Source organism: Rhinopithecus roxellana, chromosome 7 (assembly GCF_007565055.1).
Source record: "Rhinopithecus roxellana isolate Shanxi Qingling chromosome 7, ASM756505v1, whole genome shotgun sequence".
Classification (NCBI taxonomy): Eukaryota; Metazoa; Chordata; class Mammalia; order Primates; family Cercopithecidae; genus Rhinopithecus; species Rhinopithecus roxellana.
The window spans coordinates 71356369-71383121 of record NC_044555.1 but is presented as its reverse complement, the minus strand read 5'-3'; the positions used below and the strand labels follow the sequence as shown (position 1 = coordinate 71383121).

General features: G+C 41.3%; 1 protein-coding gene across 1 annotated transcript in view; it reads left to right on the top strand.

Moving 5' to 3' along the window:
* Nucleotides 1-26753, top strand: part of NLGN4X (neuroligin 4 X-linked) — a 347106-nt gene that overhangs the window by 312730 nt on the left and 7623 nt on the right. Inside the window, exons 4-5 of the mRNA XM_010381016.2 lie at nt 14774-14959; nt 20244-21033. Coding sequence (XP_010379318.1) covers nt 14774-14959; nt 20244-21033 — 976 coding nt within the window. The remainder of the gene's footprint in view (nt 1-14773; nt 14960-20243; nt 21034-26753) is intronic.

The following is a 26753-nucleotide window of genomic DNA, read 5'->3' as shown; positions in this document are numbered from 1 at the left end:
AATTAAAAGTAACACTAGCAGGTATCATATAAGGCCTTATTAAATTCGATATAAAGTACAGAGCAGTTCCTGGGTGCATTCTTTCCTACAAAGGGCACCATAACCCTAAGGAAGAAAAACAAGGTTTGATTAGGAAACATTCTGTTAATTCTAGAACATGGGGTGTTCTTCAACAGTAATGTTCAAAGTGTGGTTCACAAAGCAGCAACTTTTTAGAAATGCAAAATTTGGTATCCTATACCTGGGAGGAGACTTCCTGAATCTGAAATTGAGGGTGTGGGTTGCAAACTCTTCTTTCTTTCCCAAGCCCGTCGGTGATGTTTATGCTTGATAAAATTTCATGGGACTGTTCATTGATTTCCATAAGAAATTAACGATGTAAGAAAATGAGAAGAAGAATTTTATTATGGAAAAGAGGGTGTCATTGTTTTCACTTGCCTTCTCTATAAATGTGTGGATCACAACATTTGCTTTTCATTAAAAGTATTCAGATATATATACATATTTGAAATATATGTGCCTATACCCTAACCCCAAAACAGCTCATTAAGAATCTCTTCCACTGGGACATAGGCATCAATATTTGTTAAAATATCACTAAGTGTTTAGTGTGAATGATGAGGGAAGAAAGAATATATTTTCACCAAGTTTATGAGGTGGGTAGTTTGGGGCCAGGGGAAGAAGGCAATGAAAGAACTTGGGTAATAAGCAGCTGTCACTTGCAAAATAACTTATTGTTAATGAATTGGGACTTTAAAAATTTTTTTTATTTTCATAGATTTTAGGGGAACAAGTGGTATTTGCTTACATGAGTCAGCTCTTTAGTGGTGATTTGTGAGATTTTGGTGCACCCATTATCCAAGCAGTATACACTGAACCCAATTTATAGTCTTTTACCCCCCACCCCCTTCCCACCCTTTCCACTTGATTCCCCAGAGTCCATTGTGTCATTTTTAGGTCTTTGCATCCTCATAGCTCAGCTCCCACTTATGAATGACAACATAAGATGTTTGGTTTTCCATTCCTGAATTACTTCACTTCAAATAATAGTCTCCAATTCCATCCAGGTAGCTGTGAATGCCATTAATTCATTCCTTTTTATGGCTGAGTAGCATTCCATCATATATTTATGTACCACAGTTTCTTTATCCACTCGTTGATTGATGGGCATTTGGGTTTGTTCCACATTGTGACCCAATGCTTTTAAAATAGTGTGTGTGTTTGGCCATGGACATAAGCCAGAACACTAGAAAAATTGTTTACTGAAAGCCATCTTAGTTTCAGGAACACAAAGGAAATGAGGTAATGTGTGAAAAGAACTTCAAAAATTGTAAGGCATTTTGCATAAAGACATTAGGTGTTTTTGAAGTTTCTATTTAAATGTGGTGGTCAATTAGAGAGGTTTTATTTTTTTCATTTTGTGTTTGCCTTGAAAGCATTTAGAAGTATGAGAATATATAATTTCATTTTGTAAAACACAAGTGTTGAACCTAATAAGATCTTTCTTGGAAACTGAACATTATCCTGGGTTTTGAAGGCATCCCATTGAAATTTAGCCATGATTCCATATTTAGCAAATTGTTGTGGACCCAGATACATCTTCGCTGACCAGAAGTCTTTCCAGAGTGGAAGATTTTAGTAAATTTACAAGTCAATCTTGTAGAATTAGATAAAATGCATTCTGTTTTCCATCATTTGCTGATATCCCCCCACTGCTAATTAAAGGAAACACAATCCATACTTGATTTACTTATGTAAATGTAGATTACAAACCAACAACATGATTTTAAGAGTCTTAAGAAGTTGAGGGCTATTTTGAATGTTTACTCTTGGAGAAATGTATATTTAGGTGTCCTGGGCAACAAAATCAGTTGTAGAAATGGCTGGTGGGATCACATTGGTCATTAAATTCAGACATCACACATAATCAAGCAGATTTATCTCAGGGTATGGGTAACTCAACATATGAACACCATTCCAAGTATTTCCCCAGAAGGCTGGCATGGTGACTGACGTGGTTTGGCTGTGTCCCCACCCAAATCTCATGTTGAATTCTTATGAGAGGGACCCAGCAAGAGGCAAGTGAGTCATGGGGGCAGGTCTTTCCTGGGCTGTTCTCATGGTAGTGAATAAGTCTCATGAGATCTGATGGTTTTAAAAAGGGGAGTTTCCCTGCACAAGCTCTCTTCTGTTGTCTGCTGCCATGTGAGACATGCCTTTTACCTTCCACCATGATTGCGAGACCTCCCCAGCCATGTGGAACGGTAAGTCCATTCAACCTGCTTCTTTTGTAAATTGCCAAGTCTCAGGCATGTCTTTATATCAGCAGTGTGAAAATGGACTAATATATTGGCTTACACCTGTCATTCTAGCACTTTGGGAGGGCAAGGCAGGCAGATCACTTGAGCTTAGCAGTTTGAGACCAGCCTTGGCAACATGGTGAAACCCTGTCTCTGTAAAAAATACAAAACTTAGCTGGGTGCAGTGGCACAAGTGTGTATTCCCAGCTACTTGGGGACGCTGGGTCAGGAGGATTGCTGGAGCACAGGATTGCTTGAGGTAGACATGCCCAATGCATCTCAAGGGTGCAGTGAGCCGAGATGGCGCCACTTTAGCCTGGGTGACAAAGTGAGATCCTGTCTCAAAAAATAGAAAGTATTTCCCCAAAGGGGACATATGGCTTAATAGTTAGAGTTATTATTTGTAATGATGAATAGGTTTGGAAATAGGTAGTGGTGATAATTATACAACATTGTGAATGTAATGAATCCCACTGAATTGTACATTTTAAAATGATTAAAATGGCAAACTTATCCCACACACAGATAAGTAGATATAGATATTCATAGATATAGATATTCATAGATATGAATATGGTTTTCATTCTTTTTTTATTGTTGTTGTTGTTGTTTGTTTGAGATGGTGCCTCCCTCTGTCGCCCAGGCTGGCGTGCAGTGGCATGATCTTGGCTCACTGCAACCTCCTCCTCCCAGGTTCAAGCTGTTCTCCTGCCTCAGCTTCTCAAGTAGCTGGGACTACAGGACCACGCCACCACGCTCGGCTAATTTTTGTATTTTCAGTAGAGATGAGGTTTCACTATGTTGGCCAGGATGATCTTGAACTCCTGACCGCGGGTGATCTGCCTGCCTCAGCCTCCCAAAGTGCTGGGATTACAGGCGTGAGCCACTGTGCCCAGCCTTCATATAGGTTTTAATATTAGTTTTGCTTAAAGACAATTTGAGGCAGCACAGCATAAAGTACTCCCCACATTTTATTTATTTAGCTTTAATTGACAAGTAATAATTGTACATATTTATGGGGTACATACTGATGTTCCAATACATGTAATATACAGTGATCAGATCGAAGTTAATTAGCATATCCATTATCTAAAACATTTATCATTTCTTTGTGTTGGAAACATTCAATTTCCTCCTTCTAGCTATTTGAAACTATATATTATATTATTTTTAACTATAGTCATCCTACAGTGCTATGAAACACTAGAACTTATTTCTCCTGTTCCCCCCGCCTCTCCACAAAGAAATAAAAGAGACCAAATCTGACACATGAAGCAAAAGGAACAAAGACATTCAGGTCCTGGAGTTGAGCATAAATTTGACCTCAAAATTTCTGGCAGATAAAGCAAAAGGAGAGAGAGAGAAAAAAAATAAAATTGGTTCTGGGATTTGCATTTCCGGCAAGAGAAACCTTCTCCCTTTTCCCTCTGATTCTTGGTGAAGAGCAGTTATGATGTTGGAGATAAAAGGAGAAGATGGAAATGATGGTTCCTTGTTCTTTCCTTCTGCAGTCGCTGTCAGCTTCGCCTGTGATATTAACAGTAAGACAGCAAAGCCTGAGACCGCCTCACTAAAGACAGACCCTTCCCATTATGTGTCACGGCAGCCTTCACCCTTGAATCTAGAAACTACTACCTGGGCCGTGCTAAGTTTATTCTTAAAAGCCTAACACTGAGTGGCTACCGCTGTCCAGTGCATCTGCCCAAAGCAGTATTCCCCAAATCCTGAATATGCATACAAATAACTTTTCAGTGTTCATGCCTACTGCTGAATCATACCAACAGAGATTCTGATTTGGAAGTCAGCGGTGGAGGCTATGCAGTTTAAATTTTTACAGACAACTCAAGGTTGTGTGGATATATCCTGAGACAGCTCAGCCCTCCCAGGCTGTTGGTACCATAGGGGCTGGGAGAGATTGCCCTCACCCCGCAAACACCTTCCAGGATGCAGAACAGCTCTTAATAAATATGTGTTACGGAAATAAAGGAAGGCCCCTGTGCTTGGAAGTACTTGGCTGTCTCTCTGTCTGTCTCTGTCTCTCTCTCTGTTTCTCTCTCTCTCTCTCTCTCTCTGTCTCTGTCTCTGTCTCTGTCTCTGTCTCTCCTCTCTCTCTCTCTCTTTCTGGTTCATTTTCAATGCCGCTGAGTCATACAGTGAGAAGCAGCTTAGGGTCATTAACAGATTGAAACATCAGGGGAAAAAAGTGAATATGCTTTCATTTGAATCTTTATTTTTAACTCTTTCTGACTTTGTCTGTCAAATGTGGCAACCTTGAGACTGTTGCGATGATAATGAAATAAGCCTATGCTATTCTTTGGATTCATTTTAGACATATACATGTCTAATATATATATATTATATTTATATATATATATAAAAAATACTTACCATATGTGATCTTGTTTGACATGCATTTTTTTGTATACAAAAGCACATGAATCACCATGCTTCAACAATGAAGATGTTGTGTTTTGGACTAAAGGCACTGTAAACACAATATGCTATTAGCGTTTTTCTTAATCATCACTACCACCCAGCCGTTAATAAGTATCTTCCTGCACAAGATAATAATAGCATCTCACATTTCCATGGAGCTTTATAATGCATGAAGGTCTTTCATATTCATCGTTTTGTTCAATGTCATAGAGAGAGGGAACTTCAGTAACCTCAAAGCCCAGTGTGCAGAGAGAAGAGAAACGGGTTGATTCAATCATTTGGCCACAGTCCTAGGACTCTTGAATGTGTGTGTAACTCAGACAGGGTGAAAATCCCAGAAGATACATCCCCATCCCAAGGGCACCTACCCAGGTTCAATAACTTGGTTACAACCGACACACTTTGGATGATGCTGCACTCTTCACAAACAAGTATCCAATACGAACCCAAACCAGAGCAACCATCAAATCCCCACTCCTACCACATATTCACATCTTGTATTACCACCAAAGCCTGCAGCACCCGGACAACATGTGTCCAGAAGATGCTGAATGTCTTCCACCCTGACTGCCACTAACTTGGCTAAGCCAGGACCAACTTTCACCTGGACGACTGCAGTGGACTTCTTCCAAACGCAGCCTCCTGCAGTCCCGTCCACCAGTGGCTCCTGTGAGCTTTACAAAACCATAAATCCTATCCCATCACTGCCATGTTCGAACTCTTATGCCTTGTCATTGTTTTGCAATAAATTCCAACATTTTACTCTCCCTTCCATGTGTGAACTCACTTTGCCTACTCCTGGAATACCATTCTTTCACATTTCCTTGCTAATTATGAGTCGGCTATACTGGGACTCCTGTTCTCCTCACCCTTTAGACATGTTCCCATTTGAAACTTTGCAACTTGTAGTTCTTTTCAGGAATGTTTCCCTTTCATCATCTTGTAGCTGCTTCCTTGTCATCATTTCCTTCCATTTCTACCTCTTCAGAGAGGCTTTGTTTAGAAGAAAATAATAGGAGCAAATATTTGCCAGCTAGGGTTATGCAGAAGTTTCTTACATAGAACACAAAATGTAAGAACCGCAAGAGAATGTATTGATGGGGCCTTCAAGACACCATGAGGAGCTCAGAGAGCAAGCTTCAGATTGAGAGAAAACAGTTACAACTAATATAGCAGAGAATTGACTTGTGTCTAGAATATATACAGATATCTCCCAACTCAATTACAAGTCAGGCAACCTGCAGAGCAGCAATCCTCAACATTTTTGGCACTAGGGACTGATTTCACAGAAGATAATTTTTTCCAAGTAGGGGAACGGTTTCAGTATGAAACTGTTCCACCTCAGATCATCAGGCATCAGATTCTCATAAGGAGAAGGCAACCTACATCCCTCACATGTGCAGTTCACAGTAGGGTTCACGCTCCTATGAGAATCTAATGCCACCGCTGAAGTGACAGGAGGTGGAGCTCAGGTGGTAATGTGAGTGATGGGGAGTGGCTGTCAATACAGATGAAGCTTCCCTTGCTTGCCTACCACTCACCTCCTGCTGGCCCAGTCCCTAACCAAAACTGGTCCGTGGCCTGGGGCTTGGGGACCCCTGCTGTAGAGGACAGAATAACAGCCCCCTACATATGTTCACATCCTACCTTATGCAGTAAGATGGTCTTGACTGATGTGATAAAGATTTTGAGATGAGGAGAGTATCTTCAAGTATCTAAGTGAGCTCAATGTAATAAAAATATCCTTATAAGACAGAAACTGGAAGCTTGGAACAATAGAAGATCTGAAGGTGAAACAGACGTCAGACAGAGATTAAGATGCTATGCTACATAAATATATATATATATATATATATATATATTATAGCCCATGAGGATTGCTTTGTTGTAGCCTATAAAGGTTTGTGAGACAAAATTTCTGAAGTGGAGAATTGTTACTGTGATGGTTGCTTAAAATCTAGGTTTTAGAGATGAGTTTGACTGTAGCTGTTCTGGTATGTGATCCATTTAATGGTGTTTTTTTTTTTTTTGTACATTAATTCTCAGAGAAAAATCTTGGCCCCAGCTATTTAAATTTCTCCATAAATAAAGACTTCCAAGCACCACTGGAACAGTTATCAAAAATGACAAATCGTTGGCAATTCTAGCAATAAACTTGAGTATAGTAAGAGATACAATGGGACTCTGTAACTGCTCTCAAGTCAAACATCCCTCCTGCTTATTGAAAACAGAACGGCACTTAGTGAAAATCAAATTGCACTGATTTCTCTGATGCAGTCTCAAAATCAAGCCACCATTTCAGGTTTTGTTAGAAAAGTTGCTGACTTTGGGCTTAGAAAAGGCATCCCAGGTATGCATTGTGGTTGAGGGTAACAGGAAGATGAGAGTTAGGATGTAGCTATCTTCAAAAAGAAAAGAAAAGCGGCAAAAAGAAAAGAAAAACCTTAATGTTAGAACATATAAAAATAGTATAAATAATTAAGAACTTAAAGAGGCATAGAGTTTGGTTAAAGCAGCAAGCCAGCAGGACAATTTTAGTGTGTAGCTTAAGGTACAATACATGCATAATTTGCCCTTCCTCAATTCTAGAAAATACTGTCTTCTTCAATAACCTTTCTATTCCTGAAACTAAGCATTCCACTGGGATTTTAGCTATTTTATATGCGGTCATATTTACTTTGCTACTGTGCATGTGATTACATCTAAGTTGTAATTCATCTAATATATGTGCATTACTTTAATATTTCATTCATCTAATAGGAATTCTAATTCATGTAATATAGTGTTGTATAAGTTGTCTTTTTACTTATATGCATTTTACAGTGCCCTGAATAGCACTGAAGTACAAAAGATGTATCTTAATATGTGTTTTGTGTCCATACTTTGATGGTGAAAAATATCAGTTTACATTCAAATGAGTTTTAAAATACTCTCATTAAAAACAAATGAAAACGTAAATGGAAAAAAAAAAAAAAACCTTTTCTGTAATTTTTCAAGATATCTATGGAAATGCGCTGAACTACTGCATCATTTCCCCCAGATTTTGCTTGGGTCATCATGGCTACTTCATACATTGTTGAATGAGCATTTTCCATAAATTTCATAGCATAAGTAAAAGCTATGATGTGCTTTTTGCCTTGTCTTTCTCTTCTCACTTTAAACACTTAGTAAGCAGATTGAATAAATAATACCCCCTTTATGCAAAATTATTCACAAATAAATCATATCTAATTCATTCTTTCAAATACCATCAGAGAACACACCATCTCTCTTTACCATCTGTACAATTTTAGAGTCAGAGTCTAATTTGACCAGCAGTCAACATTTTCCCTTTGGACTCCTTTCATATATTTGAAGGACATTTCTTTGTTCCTAGTATGTGTACATGAAGCAAAACTAAACCGCATGGCTTCTGATATTCATGAAAGCAGGCTAGTAGGTAACCATTTCTGAACACATTCCACACCAGGCACAATGCTGTTTCTTGTGCATTGTCCGGTTGAGTTCCTCAGCTTGCTGTGGGAGGGCTACAATTCTCCTCCCCATTTCACGTATAAAGAAAGTGGGACTTTGAAATCTTAAGTCATGAGCTTGAAGCTTTACAATAGATTCCACCATAAGGATGTCCGACTGAATCCATTGCAAGCAATAACTTCAAAAGCAGTCACCAAGCAAATGCCCTTCGTGTAAAGTGATACGTTCTGTAACAAATTCATTGAAAGCCATTTACTGTGTCGAGAGAATAAAGATAATCATACAGGACACTTTTGGAAAGGGGCCCCACATTGGTAGAGAGATATGGCCAGGTTCTACTTGAGTATGCAGGCGACCCCTGCAGAAGATGCAGAGATTGACCTTCAGGTCACACTGACCTTTCAAATGGTGCTGGGTCCATCAGCTAGCAGTGTAGCTTTGTGTGCGGCCATAGTCCACAGGAAGGTGTGCTCAGGCAAGGTGTTCAAGGCAATTTATGGTTGCTGGCAGCCCTACAGAGGGCACCCTAGATCTTGGGGGCTTCATATAAAAAGGCAAGCATATCAAAATGCAAGGCATATTCTGGAAATAGCTAGCAAGTGTGGTGAATTTGCAGGCTCAGGAACATAATTAGGGCATCTCTTGAGAAGGCCACATGGGCCCACACAGAATGATGCTTGGATTTCCAGTAATGAATTTGTCCAACACACTCACTTTATTGTGTGGGTGATTGTTGTTGCTAAAAAGGAGATTTAAATTATGAACAGAATATAAACAGATATTAGCAAGAAAACGTCAACATTCCCTGTAGCCACATGCTTCGAGATAATCACTCTCCACTGTTTGAATTCCTTCCAGATTTTGTTTTTTAATAAAATAAATGGACTGGACGAAGTGGTTCACGCCTTAATCCAGGACTTTGGGAGGCTGAGGCGGGTGGATCACTTGAAGTCAGGTGTTCGAGACCAGCCTGGACAACATTGCAAAACCCCATCTCTACAAAAAATACAAAAATTAGCCACAGGTGGTGGCACACGCCTGTAATCCCAGCTATTTGATGGGCTGAGGCAGGAGAGTTGCTTGAATCCAGGAGACAGAGGTTGTAGTGAGCTGAGATTGCAGCACTGCACTTCAGTCTGGGAAGCAGAGCGAAACTCCATCTCAAAAAAAAAATACATAAAAATATAAAATAAGATAAATGATACATAGTATTCAGTAGCCCAGTATTTTTTTCTTGAGACACCTTAGATGTGTTTCTGTGTCCATGCATGTAAATACTCCTTAGCACTTTATGCAGGCAAATAGCATCTCATAATATGGATCCAGCCAAGACAATCCGTTCAAGTCTCTGACTTGTGAACATTGATCTTGCTGCTATTGTTTTTTTTAAAATTACAATCCATGTGAATTGTGGAGCCTTGGGTGCCTATTTTTATGCATCAGAATAAAGATTTTCATAGAAAGCATTCAAAGAATTAGGACTCCTGGGTCGGAAGTTTCCAGTTTTCATTTTCCTGCGTTTTACCCATTCTCTTACACTGGAGACCATCATGATGATGTTGATGGTGTGGAAATTCAGAGGAAACTAAAAGGACGTAGCACTCAAGTGGTTAGGTCCTGGGGAACTGTAGTTCTCATCTCAGGCACTAGGATGCAGACCCAGGGAGGGACAAGATGTACAAGCTCTTTGAAAAATAAAAACAAAAGGATGTGACAGCCAATTGAATGAGAGTCAGCAGCAAATCTGGAGAAATATCCAAGGAGAAAGTGTTCAGTTGAAAATACTCAAAGTTGGCTGAGCACGGTGGTTCACACCTGTAATCCCAGCACTTTTCGGAGGCTGCGGCAGTCAAATCAATTGAGCTCAGGAGTTCGAGACCAACCTGACCAACATGATGAAACCCCATCTCTACTAAAAATACAAAAATTAGCTGGATGTGGTGGCGTGGGCCTGTAATCCCAGCTACTCAGGAGGCTGAGGCAGGAGAACTGCTTGAACCTAGGAAGTGGAGGTTGCAGTGAGCCAAGATCATGCTGCTGCACTCCAGCTTAGGCGACAGAGCAAGAGTCTGTCTCAAAAACAAAAAAAAGACTCAAAGTTGACTCAAAAAGGTTTGCTTCCAGGCTGGCCATTCCCAAATTTTCATTTCCATGAAACTCATTTATCAATTATCTTCAAATTTTGATGTTTTATTGTTTAATAAACAAGCTATATTTATTATTTTATATTTTGTTCCTAAAATATGATCAATTTCAGTTTTTGTTTTATTTCATGTAATTTAAACTAAAGCACTTAAAAAATACCTATGCAGCTTCATTCCAGATAAATGTGTGGGGATATTATCTATTTTATGAAAATAGTACGAGGAATCTCAATAGTAGTTCATGGGTCCCAGAGTTTGGAAACCTGTGATATAAAAATCATGTGTTTGTTATAATTGTTTTAGATTTTTTCTATTGACATTGGAAATAGACTTTAGTTCTGTACAATACTGATGTGATAACATGATACAATTGGAGATTGTATACAAGTCATTCCATTTTTAAGTAAAAACTAAAAATAAAAGGCACTGAATTTCAAGCAGCTGCGCCTATCAGACAATAGAATTTGAATGCAGCACATCAACTTCCCTCCTTTCCAGCCCATCCTGTGCAATGTGTGCTTCTGTGTGAAATCCTACATGTTTTCAATCAGAATATTAAAGGTTCACCTTGTAATAAATGAACTCCTGAATGATTTCCTATAACCGTTAAAGATTAGTTTTGCATCTTATTTGACTGATTTTTGTTTTTTATGCTTCTGCTTTCATTCTCACCAGATTTCTTTTTGACCTCATTTGCATGACCTAACACAAATTCTGTTTCTTCTCATTGAATTATTTTTATTTAAACATTTCTTGTTTGATGTCACTTCTTTAGTTTAAAGGTGCACAGATGTATGTCCTTGTACATATACATTTATAAACACACATACATATATATGGTTATATATGCATATATATATACACATACCAGGTGAATTACACACACTGAAATGGTGAAAGATATTTAACTTCTTTATTCACTTAATTATCTCCTGGTTACTTGTCTCCAAAAAAATGCTTACTGTGTTTATGCAAGGAACAATCTCCTAAAAGAAAATGGATTGTGGCTTTAACATCATATAACAATGTCTTTTGTTAATTGAAAGAAAAACAATATCTGACCCCATTGAGTTCCTTACCATTGACACATGAGGATTATGGGAGCTACAGTTCAAGACGAGATTTTGGTGGGGACACAGCCAAAGCAGATCACTGAACATAGCTATTGATGCCTCTTGTGTGTGTATTTTTGTTATTGTTGTTCCTTCCAGGGCCCTGGATGAAACTTGGCATCAATGTAGCCACTAACATGGATTGATTCACATGGTGCTCGGGTTTTTCCTGAATAGTTTGGCAGACGGGGCTAGGGAATGAGTGCTGCTGATTGGTTTAGGATTGCAACGATAGGGCTGTGGAAAACAGCCCTGCTGCACCCAGTCGGCCTCTACGTGGGGACACAGAGGAGTCGCTGGTCCCAGTAGGACCAATCAGTTGTCAGAAATGCAAAAGCCTGAAAAGGCTTCTTAAAAGGTCAATCTGTACTATGCTTATTACCTGGGTAATGAAATAACCTGTACCTCAAACCCTGTGACATGCAATTTACCTACATAATAAACCTACGGGTATACCCCTGAACCTAAAATAAAAGTTTTAAAAAGGCAAATGTTAGCTTCTAGTGATTGGGGAAGTTGCAAATCTTGTGACCTCTGAGTAATGACTGGTAATCATTCAACTAAGCCTACATCTTAGCAGAATTCAGGCCCCTGTCATATTTTAACCTGGTGGCCTTTTATTAGTTGTACAAAGGCGGTTTAATTTTAAGAGGGGCTATTATCATTTAAAGTACAAGTTCAGTTTCTCCCGAAGTTAGCTTGGCCCATAGCAGTATGGAGGTTAAAGGCAAGATGGAGTTGGTTAGGTCCGATCTCTTTCACTGTCATAATTGTCTGCCTGTTACACGTTTTGCAAAGGTGGCTTCAAGATGAAAGGACTATACTCTTGTAAAGAGCATAAAATTGTTGCATTCATTGTGTACCTGAAACAGGTTGATAGTTTAAAAATAATAACAATCTCTGGATGTTGTAATAAATGAAAATTCCATGGCAGAAACTGTGGAAACACCAGCTTCAAAACAGCACATTCATTTGTTAAACTTAAGACTTCCATGGATTGTCATTTCCCTCAGCCAGCCTGTAGGATATTTGGAAGAATTTCAGAACCTCAAAGATCAAGCCATCCAATAGGATGCTGCTGTTAGAAGAACTAAGATTTTTGAAGGCAGGGAATATTCATTAGCCTGCTTTGGGAAAGGTTAAAACACTCTCGTTTTGCTGGGGAGGAACAGGTTGTGGTGGAAGAAAGGCCAGTGATTTACTGCATGTAGAAAATCTTCATGCTCCTCCACAGAAACAAAATAAGCCAACAGGTCATTCTGCAGAATTGAGAAAGAGAGAACAGTGAGTGAAGAAAAGACGTGCTGAAGACAGAATTGTTCTGTTAGAAAATTGCTTGTGCCTTAGGAATTAATCACCTCTTTCTTTAATAGGGGAAGAAAGCATTGCCCTATGGTATTATGGGGCACCCAAACTGACATGATTCGTCATTGTCATATGTACCCCGCATGAAAGGATCTTTTCTCCCAAGCAAAGCCTGATGCTTTTTATGGACTACCGTGTCAAAGATGTAGGGATGGAGATAGGTGTCGCAGAACATTTTTGGCATGAAGCACTAATTAGTAATTGCTAATTAAATGGGGAGGAGACTTGGGTAATGTCTGAACGTACCCACTAATCGTAGCTAATCTCACGTCACATCCCTCTGAACTTTAAAGAAGATCACATTGGTAGGATGTGTCTCAAGTATCCAACCTCGCAGTTTGCAACGCTGCCTCTCTTTGAAGCTGCAGGAGATGGTGACTCCTGATTCAGGCTTGGAATTTTTATTGTCATTGTTGAACGAAAATCGTCCTGTGACTTTCTTTGGAGCCTGGCCATTTCCTCCTTTCCAGCTCAGAGCATTTTTCCACCGGTGCTCAGGAAAGCTCATGGAAGAAAAGCTGGTTGGCTCAATTGGCATGCAGCCTCATCCTCTACTCTTTTTGTTTTAAAAGTAGAAACCAGCACTCAGTCACTCCTTGGAATGCCATCAACTTTGGTTAGGGATGTGCTTTGGAGGAATTGGTTTGATGTTATTTTAGGGCTTAAAGCAGCCTGTCTTCATGCAAACATGACTGCAGGTGGCCATAATGATGTACTAAGCATCCCTTGAAATGAGTGAATGGCATAGCTCTTGGAAAAAAGAAATTGTATAGAAGGGGCAAATACCATAGTTGGGTATTTGGGGAAGGCTCAAATAAGGATGCGAAATGGTTAAAAAAAACTTTTTAAAATTCTTTGTCTTTTTGGAAGGCATATCCAGTACAGATTTGGACATAAAGTTGGGTTAAAGTTTATGCAGTGAATTAAACTTGCAGGATGCTTTAGAAAATATTCCTAGTTTTGAATCTGAGTAGGAGAGTGTATGTCTTCCCAAACCTGACTCCAAAACATCAGAGGAAAGCAGTTTTTCCAAGTCAAGCTGTTTTTTCAATGCGAAAGGAACAAAGAATAAAACAGATTAACTCGTAACTTTGCTATCATTAATACCAAAATTGCCATTTTTCAACTACTAAGGAGAAATTAAGAATTGTATGCCTTGAGTAAAATCTAGATCCTCAACTCACAGAATCCTTCTTTTTAAAATAAGGAGGACCAGCTCCTGATATTTTGGGAACAGTTGGGGAGATGTGAATATTCATTAGCTTTTGGGTGAGGTTCAATAATTACATTTTTTTTGTATGTAACTCATATTTTTGCTATGTAGGAAAATAGAGGGGCATACTATTTGCGAGTGGGATCTAGTGGAGTCTGTAACTTACTTTGTTTCTTAAGCGTTAAAAGGAATTAAAACAAAATGTTAATAACTAATTCGGTGAGAAAAACAGGCGCACACTGCCTTTATATACAAGGACATATTCTTAGACACAGACACACATGTGCACTTACACCCACTGCCCCCCACCCCCACCCCACACACACGTACTGTTTTCCCTGAAAACTTACTTGTAGGAGTCTGTTGCAGGTTTCAAAAAAGAAAATGAAAATGTGCACAGAAATGATACCTTGAACCTAGTAAAATTTACGACGTCTTCTGGGATCGCTTCATGTTATTAATATTTTAGATTCATTTTGCCTTCTATATTAGCCACATGTATACCCAAAGATGCCATGGTATCATAACGTCAACCTAAACAATAACCATTATTTCTATAATTATTTCTGCCACAAAATTTTTTCTCATGTTCTTCCTCTAATTTGTGGGGGTGAGGGCTGAGGAGAGAGAGAATGAAGAAGACAAGCTATGAGATAGCTTTTCAAATAGCAGAGATGTGTATGCACTTTTTATATTTGACCACCAAAAATGTCTTGTGTTCTTTTGTAGGGTTTTTAAGTACCGGTGACCAGGCAGCAAAAGGCAACTATGGGCTCCTGGATCAGATTCAAGCACTGAGGTGGATCGAGGAGAATGTGGGAGCCTTTGGCGGGGACCCCAAGCGAGTGACCATCTTTGGCTCGGGGGCCGGGGCCTCCTGTGTCAGCCTGTTGACCCTGTCCCACTACTCAGAAGGTAATAATGGTGCCCCCAGGGTGGACAGTCTAATGCACTGAACCAAGAAATGAATGGTCAGAGTTCATATCTCAGATGCACGTCCGGGTTGCTAGAAGTCACTCTGGCAACAGAAAATGCCAAAAAGATCAGATGAATCCATCTTCATATCTTTTAAGTCAGCTTTTGTTCCATTTGCTCTGTCACCCAGGCTGGAGTGCAGTGGCACGATCATAGCTCACTGCAGCCTCCAACTCCTGGGCTTAAGATTTCTCCCATCTCAGTCTCCTGAATACCTGGGACTACTGGCTGACTTTTTAAATTTTTTATAGAGAAGTGGTCTTACTGTGTTTGCCTGGGCTGGTCTCAAACTCGTGGGCTCAAGCAATCCTCCTGCCTTGGCCTCTCAAAGTGCTGGGATGACAGATGTGAGCCACCATGCTTGGTCAGCAATATTTTTCTCCTAATTTAAATGTGTGACAATTAGGTGTTGGTTACAATGATTGGAACAAAATAACTACTTTAGAAGTCCCGACACTTTTGTTTCTTTTGCTATTCTGACTGTATTTGACTATTTGAAATTTTATTAACTTCTAGCTACAACTTAGTAAGAGTGATACGGAAGAGAGAGTATGTGGATAAGGGATGCGGGTGTATAGATTTTGTAACCATCAGGGCTTTTAGCCACATGTTTTTTAAAAAGTCACTTCTCTAATTCATATTAATTCTTTAAATCTTCTGGAAATATTGAAACATGTCTGGTGTACTCATTTAGAAGTAGATTCTACCCAGAGGAATAGTGTCTCTCTCCCTGACTGTCTCCCTCCATCTCTTCTTGCTCTTCCCCTCCCACTCTTCTCTCTCCCTCTCTGTCTCTCTCCCTCTCTATGTCCTCCTCCCCTCTCCCTCTCTCCCACTCCCTCTCTCTCTTTTGCTCTGTCTCTCACTCTCTCTTTCTCTCTCTCGCCTCGTTCTACTGTCTCTCCCCCCTCCCTCTCTCTCTCTCCCTCGCACTGTCCCCCCTCCTCTCTCTCCCTTCCCCCCCTTCCTCTCTCTCCTCTCTGTCTCCCCATTCTCTTCCTCACTATCTCCTTTCCTCTCTCCCTTTCTCCCCTCTCCCTCTGTCCCTCTCTTTGTTTCTTTCTCTCTCTCTCCCTCCCTTTCTTCCTCTCCTGCAAATATGGCTTTCGGCAAAGGACCTAGTTCCTGGTCAGGTCAGCATGCAGCGCTAGGAGGTGTCCACAGTTCGCTTTCCCCTCTCCCTTCCTCTCTCTCCTGCAAATATGACTTTTAGGAAGGACCTCCTTGCTGGGTCAGTCAGCCTGAGGTCCTCTGCTTATCCCCGTGGGAGCTCCAAACCCTCCCTGGGGCCCTGGTGTTACCCTGGAAAAAGCTGATGTTGGCAAAGCAGAGAAAGAGGAAACCGCAAAAACACATACGCATCATGTTACCTCAACCAGACGTGCACTTGGACAGGTAGTCGGCATAGGCAACCATACCCAACCAGATGTGCAATTTGGGAGACCGAGGTGGGCGGATTGCTTGAGTCCAGGAGTTCAAGATCAGGAGTAATCACTTAGGCAGATGGTTATGCTGCCTAAGTAATGGTCAGCATAGGCAGCCACACCCCTGAGCCCTGCAGGAGTGACTGAGGCTTTCCCCGGAGGCTCACTCAGTGGATTCCCTGCTGTCCCTTTGTGAAGGAGGTTCCCTGCAGTATCCGATGGGAGACTTCATAGGGGAATCCACAGGAATTTGAGGCAATTGGTTCTGGAAGCAGGATCACAAATTCTTGGCTGTGGCCTAAAAGGAAGAAGCAGGAAAATCTGCAGAGCAGATCCAGCCCTGGGTTACCAGGCCACGTGCAAATGAACATTCCTAATAGCCATCTCAGTCATCAAGACAGCTTTGTAATTTGTTCTGTATCGTCAGTGGTCTTCAGAATGGCACCACACTGATTGAACCTGAAGTTCTCAAAACCTTCATGGAATTTTTTTTTTTCTTTTCAGGGACTCTCACTCTGTCTCCCAGGCAGGAGTGCAGTGGCACAATCTTGGCTCACCGCAACATCCACCTCCTGGATTCAAAACGATTCTCGTGCCTCAGCGTCCCGAGTTGCTGGGATTACAGGTGCCCACCATTGTGCCCGGCTAATTTTTGTATTTTTAGTAGAGATGGACTTTCACCATGTTGACCAGGCCAGTCTCGAACTTCCTGACCTCAAGTGGTCGACCCACCTTGACCTCTGGAATTATTATTTTTAAAGTTACCAGCTGGATATTGTGGCTCATGGCTGTTATCCCAGCACTTTGGGAGGCTGAGGGGGGAGGATGGCTTGAGCTCAGGAGTTTGAGACCAGCCTGGTCAACCCCTTTTGTACAAAATAAAAACAGCGAGACCCCTTTTATTTTGTACAAAAATAAAAATAAAAACCAGCTGGGCCTGGTGGCGCTTGCTTGTGGTCCCAGTTACTTGGGAGGCTGAGGTGGGAGGATCGCTTGAGCCAGGGATGTTGAGGCTGCAGTGAGCTGTGAGGTTCCACTCCAGCCTGGGTGACAGAGTGAGATCCTGTCCCAACATAAATAAATAAATAAATAAATAAATAAATAAATAAATAAATAAAATTAAAAAGCATGTTTCTTTAGAGTAACTGCAGGACTTTCTTCACTTCCAGCACCATCTGGACAAGTTTCTGGATCACTATGCTCCTCAGTGTCTTAATTTCCAAGATAGGACAGATGAGGGTTTCCTAAAATCCTCCAAACTCTGAATTCCTTGAGTTTTTAGTTCATAATGCTTTGCCCATGAGACCAAATGGCCTTTGATCTCCTACTAGTGCTAATAAGAGGAAAGGCTCATGTTTGTATTAACTTTATTTCAAAAACAGGAAAAGTGAAGAATCTGATGAACCCTTTGGTAGAGAGATTTATATGGCATTTTTGAAAATACCTAGATTTTCACTTTTCTCAATTGGTATAATCACAATTGTAGATTTAGAAAGCAGTCAGAACCAACTTTAGGAGTAATCAAACACATGTAGGCCACATTAATTGGAGGGAGGTGTTAATTATTTAAGTCAATAGGTTGGAAATTATTATACCTTTGCATCAGTCATTTCTGCAAGGCATGCTTCTAAACAGCCCATCAATATAATCAAGAATTATGAAAAAGGCAAGCCAGGCTCCTGCCTATCATCCCAGCAATTTGGGAGGCCGAGGTGGGCGGATTGCTTGAGTCCGGGAGTTCAAGACCAGCCTGGGCAGCATGGCGAAACCCTGTCTCTACAAAAAAGAGACACATCTGTAGTCCCAGCTACTTGGGAAGCTGAGGTGGAAGGATCATTTGACCCTGGAAGGCAGAGGCTACAGCGAGCCGAGATCCCGCCACTGCACTCCAGCCTGGGTAGAAGAGTGATACCCTGTCTGAAATAAAAATAAAAATACCCAGACTTTTGCCTTAGGAATTCCTTGCCTGGTTATGTGATCTAATGAAGACAAAGTACTCGTGGAAAGTGATAGTTTTATGAAGATATTCACCCCAGTATTAGTATCATAGCAAAGAATGAAATGAAAAGCTACAAGATCAAAAGGAGAGGAAAATTATAATGAACCATATGTATTTACTCAAAATGATAATAATTTAAGAATTTACCTAAGATCTACATCAGCTGGAAAAACACAGTGTAGATAGCTATATAAATATTGGGCTCAGCTATGCAAAACAGACATTTGAATGGGGGGAAAGAGCTAAGAATTAAGTGAACTCCTAGCATACTCATTATGCTAAGGTGAGCTGTGTTTTAAAGTATGAATTACGGGTGATTTTTTTTCATTATCCAACTGTTTTAGTCTTATCAGGAGTTATACTGCTTCCCTAACATACAAATAAATGTTTTATGTATGTTACTTATATATACACTACTGCCTCAGTTATGAGAAGGGCAGGAAAGGAACTTCTCACAGCATTTTTTCCAATTCTGAATGTTTTAACTACTGAAAGTATCCAACTGAATACATATTGACTTTTTTTGGTTATTTTTGTTTTTGTTTTTGTTATTTTGGACATTTTAAAATAATCTTCAGAACCAAGCATTCAAGTCAATACTTGCACATTTCTGACAGAAACGTTCCCAAGATGGCTTTGATGACATTTTGGTCAAAGCCATATTGGTTTCAAGTTGCGGTCCTGTGTGTCATCTTTGGGCAGTCCTCCAATCTTTAAAATCACATCTTCCTGATGACTATCATATTTTCCTTGTATTTGATTGCTTCTGTGACCTTAAAAATCGACAGGGCATGAACTTCTGGACTCACAGCTGAGTGCCTTATTCTTTAGTGCCCGACTCGGGCTGGGATCCACGGAAACGGCGGGAAGCGATCGTAAATGGAATGCTGATTTTTACAGCCCGCCTCTCTTGTCCTGTCGTGGTTAAAAATACAGATTTTATACTTCTGGACATCCATGTAGTAGACTGAACTCATGGAGAATTTTAAGCTACACAGAATTTTACTCCTAAAATTACCCATGCTTTTTCAAATTTCTCACCAAGCAAAGCATTTTTTATATGTGGCAAAATAAAATATACACATCTCTGAGTTTCCAATGGATGTAGTTTTGAAAGAAGTGACTTCAAAAAATACTCCTTATTTAGGCACCCAGTTGAGGATTTCTTTAAGCATAGCTAACTCAATGTATTTATTTTAATTGCCAAATCTTAATATCTTCATTAGACTCAAGGTAGAAGTAGAAATGCATTCCTGAATTAGCACTCTGAAGTTCATTCAAGTGGATTTATTTTTTTTCCCATAATGAAGAGATACCTAGTTTTGCTTGTGAGACAAGAGGGCCTTTGACCTTTTACTAGCTTAAAGCATTTTTTTTTTTTTTCTTGGAAATGGGGAATGCAGTTGCTGTTGGAGTTTTTATATATGGCATCTGGAGGCAAGGAAGCAAAAACGACACTGGATTGTGGAAGGAAAAAGAAATCACATGTATTTTACCAGTGCAGGAAAAGTGTAAATGTGGTTTCATTTCCTTAAACTCGTGTGTGTGTGTGTGTGTGTGTGTGTGTGTGTGTGTGTGTGACTGTGTGCGTAGAATAACGTTGCCTAAAATGAATGTTCAGGAGGAGGGGGGAAGGGGAAATCGAAATGAAAATGGGTAAAAGGTCCCCTGACAGAGTTGAATGCTACTACGTCCAGAAATTCACATGCCTGAGAGACAATCACAGCCTTCATTGCTCAGTAAAAGCTGCGTTTCTGTCCTGCGGGTTTTCATTTGCATGTCCACAATTTTGCACCTGCAGGTCTCTTCCAGAAGGCCATCATTCAGAGCGGCACCGCCCTGTCCAGCTGGGCAGTGAACTACCAGCCGGCCAAGTACACTCGGATATTGGCAGACAAGGTCGGCTGCAACATGCTGGACACCACGGACATGGTAGAATGCCTGCGGAACAAGAACTACAAGGAGCTCATCCAGCAGACCATCACCCCAGCCACCTACCACATAGCCTTCGGGCCCGTGATTGACGGCGACGTCATCCCAGACGACCCCCAGATCCTGATGGAGCAAGGCGAGTTCCTCAACTACGACATCATGCTGGGCGTCAACCAAGGGGAAGGCTTGAAGTTTGTGGATGGCATCGTGGATAACGAGGACGGTGTGACGCCCAACGACTTTGACTTCTCCGTGTCCAACTTCGTGGACAACCTTTACGGCTATCCTGAAGGGAAAGACACTTTGCGCGAAACTATCAAGTTCATGTACACAGACTGGGCCGATAAGGAAAACCCGGAGACGCGGCGGAAAACGCTGGTGGCTCTCTTCACTGACCACCAGTGGGTGGCCCCCGCCGTGGCCACCGCCGACCTGCACGCGCAGTACGGCTCCCCCACCTACTTCTATGCCTTCTATCATCACTGCCAAAGCGAAATGAAGCCCAGCTGGGCGGATTCGGCCCATGGCGATGAGGTCCCCTATGTCTTCGGCATCCCCATGGTCGGTCCCACCGAGCTCTTCAGTTGTAATTTCTCCAAGAACGATGTCATGCTCAGCGCCGTGGTCATGACCTACTGGACGAACTTCGCCAAGACTGGGTACGTTCTTCCTCGTGTTGTGGTATCACTGTCCTCTTCGCTTGTTTGGGTCCTCAGTATAAGTGTTCCTTCTACTGGCATGTGCAGGAGCACACATGTGTACACACACATACACATGCGTGCACACATATACACACAGATACACACTTACACACGCAGTAACAGGCAGCTTCTCCCGCAACATCTATGGAACTCATTTTTTTCTTTACTCCTAAAGTGTTATAGGAGTAAAACAACTGTCAAACCAGATTTTTACTAGAGTTCTAATTGCCCATTGGGAATTCCAGAGTTCCTACCTGCAGGTGCAGGACTCATACATATATGACGGTTCTGTTAACAGCTGATTAAACGGTTTTGTTTTTGTTTTTGTTCTTGTTGTTTTAGAGACACAGCCTCACTCTGTTGCCCACGCTGGAGTGCAGTGGTGCAACGATAGCTCACTACAGCCTTGAACTCCTAGGCTCAAGCCAACCTCCTGCCTCAGCCTCCTGAGTAGCTGGGACTACAAGTGCCTGCCACCATGCCTGGCTAATTTTTAGTTGTTGGGTTTTTTTTTTTTATAGAAACAGGGTCTCACTCTGTTGCCTAGGCTGAAGTGTACTGGCGCAATCATAGCTCACTGAAGCTCAAACTCATGGGTTCATGTGATCCTCTCATCATCTCAGCCTCTTGAGTAGCTGGGACTACAGGCGTGCACCTCCATGCCCTCACATGGATTTTTGTAGACACAGAGTTTGCTATGCTGCCTAGGCTTCTCTCAAACTCCTGGGCTCAAGAGACCCTCCTACATCAACCTTCTGAATAGCTGGGACTACAGGTGCACACCACCTTACTCAGCTAATTTTATTTTGTTAGAGACAGGGTTTTGCTGTGTCACGCGAGCTGGTCTCAAACTCTTGGGCTCAAGCGATCTTCCCAACTCAACCTCCCAAAGTGCTGAGATTACAGGTGTGAGCCACCACACCAGCCCTGATTACAGAGTTTTAAGTCTAATTTCAACCATATCTCTTTTGTTAATTTGTGAGGGTATCACAGCACATGCACCACTTGGGGAATTGTGTTGATTGCCTGGCCATAGGAATGAAAACACATATCATAATAATTATACAGAAATATAAATATATATTCCTATATATATTTAACGTCTCTATAAAAATATAGACATTCCCATATGTATAATATATAGTACATATATATTTGTATATATATACACACAAATATTTTGTATATACAAATACAAATAAATATACTATATATACAAATACAATATATAGTATATATACTATATATACAAATACAATATATAGTATATATACTATATATACAAATACAAATATGTATATACACACACAAATACATATTTGTATTTTCTTTGCTATATAAATAGCTATAGAGATAGAGCAAATAAAATATGATATTTGTATCATATTGCTATATGGCTTGCATATATAAACACACGTACACAAACACACATATATGTGTATCTCACAGGAAAGCTCATTTATTGGCCTAAATATAGTAGAAACTATAAAATATACAAAAAGCACATATACAACAGAGTCTGCCAATATTCTGCTGAGCGGATTCTCTGCAAACCATGGGAGAAAAGAACCCAAAACATCCTAAATAGCTCCAAACATTGTGGCATCTTTTCATTTTCTCTTGTCTAATAATGTAACTGTGGAAATGGATGGGGTGTCATTCTGTTCTAGCAGTGTGTGCCTCCATTGTCACCCTGAGCCTCTTTACACTGAATGAGAGAGAGAGATGTGCCTGGCGCCCAGGGAGGGTCAATCTTCCCATGCGGAATGAAGCTCTGAGACTGCAGTGGCCCTGCCGCGCATGAGTTATGCACAGTAATCCTTAGAAGATCTGGGGATGCTGGTGGTTTCAATGCCTGTGTGTTTAGCAGCTGGCGTACTGTACTGAAGATTCCAAAGCGGTTTGGGTGGGGAGTGGTTTCAGAATGTTTTGTGCTCTTGGCAAAAGTACAGCATGTTTTTGTAGTGGAAAAGGTATCACCTGGATACCAACTTTCAATAATCAGACTTTGTAGATTTGGTCTGAGAAAGGCTACCTGGAGGAGAAGGGAGGAGGGACCCACATTTGATGGAAATGCTTGTCTATCACTGAAAGGTTCTTTCTTGTGTGAATAAATTGTTGAAATCAAATTATACTTTTTTTTAAAAAATCAACCTTGTTCATTAGTTTGTTAGGGCTGCTGTTACCAGAGTATCAAATACTATATGGCTGTGCTGGGTGCAGTGGCTCATGCCTGTGACCCCAGTACTTTAGGAGGCCAAGGCAGGAGGATCGCCTGAGGAAGCCACGAGTTTAAGACCAGCCTGGGCAACATAGTGAGAGTCCATCTCTACAAAACAAATGAAAAAATTCAGCTGCGCATGGTAGCATAGGCCGAGAGTCTCAGCTTCTCAGGAGGCTGAGGCAGAGGGATCACCTGAGCACAGGAGGTCAAGGCTGCAGTGGGCCATGTTTGCACCACTGCACTCCAACCTGGGTGACACAACGAAACCTTTGTCTTAAAAAAAAACAAACAAAAAAGCCCAAAAAGTGTGTATTGTTTAACAACAGAAATTTATCGGTTTACACTTCCTAAGGCCAGAAGTTGCAAATGAAAGTGCTGGAAGGGCCAAGTTCCCTGCAAAAGCTATAGGAGGGTATTTCCTTGCTGCTTCTTAGTTGCTCGTGTTTGGGTGCAGACTTTGGCATTCCTGCCTTGCAGCTGCACCACTCCACTCTGTGTGTTTGTCATCTTACGGCCTCCCTGTGTGTCTCTGTCTCCACATGTCTGTCTTCCTATAAGAGCATCTGCCAAGGCGCATTAGAAGCTCACCCTACTCCAGTATGACCTCATCTTAACATAAATAATCATATCTGCAGTTACTCTATTTCCAAATAAGCTCACATACTGAGGTACTGGGGTTAGGACTTCAGCGTATCTTACTTTACGGGGAGACAGTATTCAATCTCTAATACCTTGTGAAGCCAGGGCCAGGCCCTCTTTTGTGACAGCACTAAGATAAGCGGTGTCTGCCCTTGCAGAGAATTTCATCTTCTTGAAGCCTAAAGACTTCCATCAACATGGCTATACTCATTCAATCTTCACTACATTGGCATCTAAAGGTATTACTGACTTGGTCTGTAAACACTCTCTTTACTTACTTTCATTAAAACCATATGCTTTTTCTTTTCCTCCTTACATGATTTGAAAATAAACTTTATATGATTATCTTAAGTGGAAAGCTAGAATCATTCCTCATACATTTTATAGAACCATTAAAGCAATAGTGAAATCTAAATAATGCTGTTAAATTCTCATTAACTCTTCCTGACTCCCAAGGGCTGTGAGACTGAGACTGGCTCTCTCATTATTAAAAAAGGAAAAAAGACAGAAAAAGATAAAGGAAGTTAATTAGTTCCATGAGGTGATCGTTATCACTGCTGGCACCAAATGGATGCTTTTACCAAGACATCATGAAGGTCTGAGAGAGCCGTGAGAATACCACAGTGATCTCTCTGTTATTGAGTACTTTTTAATGCCATGAATCTGTTTCTTGAAACCACTTGGCTTAGAGCCTGTGGTTTCCCCCCTGCATTTAGGGAATACATTCATGTTGCCATTTATGGTCTGTGTTGAGGGTTCTTCTAGCTTTCATGAAGACCCTGACATGACTGGAAGAGATGAGGAAGGAATTACTGCTAGAACTTGGAGAAACACTCTGATGCTACTGAAATCAAAAGCTGCTGGTAGAGAGAGTTCATTGAGGTACCCAGAGCTCGAATGTCAGTCCGTCTGAAGTCTCTATTTTTGTTTCTTCCGCCCGTGGGAAACATCCCTGAAATAACACTGAGTGTATTAATGCCGTGAGCTCTTTTAATTCATTGGAAAGGTGTTAGAATGACTCAAATGATTCCTCAAGCAAGTTACTCAGAACTTACATGCCATGTGAAATGCAACGTGTGGATTCAAATACAAATAGATGAAGTGATCACACCTCCATGGCAGCTCCATAAAAGAAGGAAATGGGGAATTTCACCATCGGCCACAGTCTGGTGAGCTAGGTATTCGTCAGTGGATGACAAGGACCTCAGTTGCAGTTGCTAGTTGTTTATTGTAAATTGGGTGGTGGCCCGATCACTCCAGGGCAGAGAAGGATTCCCTGGTCACCAGGTGCAGAGAACGAACCAACCTGATGCCCGTAAGGAGAAAGTATGGGATGCACCTTATCTGTTGTCATCGTGTGAGCTGCCAAGTTTAACGCCGTTCTGCAGAGCACACACTCAGACAATGACTCACAGAACAGGAGGGCATATTTCTGCATACCATCACTGTTCCCTTCCAGCACTGGAGGTGACAGGAGGAAACAAGAATAGCTCCCAGCGTGTCTGTCACTACACGGTGCCGTGGAGAGAGGATCGCATTGTGCCAGGACATGCTTCACCACTCTCAGTGGGCGTTATGTCAGGCGTTCTAAACCTGCAGGCACGGCACAGTCTCCCGATGGCGCACGTGTTTGCCAAGATGAGGAGGATGGTGTCTGGATGCTTCTATGCAGACATCTCAAAGCAGTTGGTTCTGACCTTTAGTCTAGGTTTGAAGGCACGTATACCTGGTATACATAAACCTTTGGATTTAGGGTGGGCACAGAAAAATTATGTTGGGATGTTAATGGCAAAGAAAAGAAAGGAAGGGAGGAGGGAGGAAATGAAGGAAAGAGAGTTGGGACAAAGGAAGGAAGGGAGGGAAGGAGGGAGGGAGGGAAGAAGAGAAGAAAGTAGGGAGGGAGGGAATCAAGAAAGGAGTGAAGGAAGGGAGGAAGGAGGGAAAGGGAGGAGGAGAGGAAGGAAAGAAGGGAAGGAAGAAGGGAGGGAAGGTGAAAGGAAGGAATGGAGGAAGGAAGAAAAGAGGGAAGGAAGGAAAGGAAAGAAAGAAAAGAGGCAAGAGAGGGAGGGAGGAGGGAGAAACGAGATGAAGGAAAGAAAGTAGCGAGGGAGGGAAGGAAAAAATGGAGGGAGAGAAAAAGAAGGAAGGAAGCAAGGAAAGAAGGAAGAGGGAGGAAAAAGAAAAAGTGATGGAGGAGGAGAGGAAGAAGGGAGGGAGGGAGGGAAAGAAGGAAAACAGGGGAAAGGAGGGTAAGAAAGAGAAATGAGGGGAAGGGAGGAGGGAGGAAGGAAAGAAGGAGGAAGGGAGGGACAATTGGATCCTTGCTTATAAATCATGTCACCTGTATATTTTCATGGTAGCATTAGGTGAGAGGGCTCTCCCATCTCAGAAAGGCGGAGTCAGCGAGTACACATAGTAGAAATGAGGAGGAAGTCCCTGTGGAGGCTCTAAATTATGAAAACCTTGATCAAGACAGGATATTGAAATCAGTGAATGCCAGGGCCTCGAGTAATCCTTGCTATTTCTTTTTTATTACTGTTTTGAATAGGGAAGCAGTTGCCCAGGCCTGTGCCTGAGCGGATTCTCCCCTGTAGCAAGGAGGAGTTTCAATGTTAGTCCAGGTCAGAGGACTAAAATCATGCTGCAAGAGAACCGTGTAAGCTCAAACATGCAGAGGCATTGTAGAAATAAGGTAGATTGAGACCATTTTTGGAAAAGTGCATCTTTCCTTGACTCTGAGCAGCGTCAAGGAAGAGTGAAAACTAACTCTAAAGTTTGAAAAGGACTCTAGAGCATTAAAGTCCTTTTCCTGTAA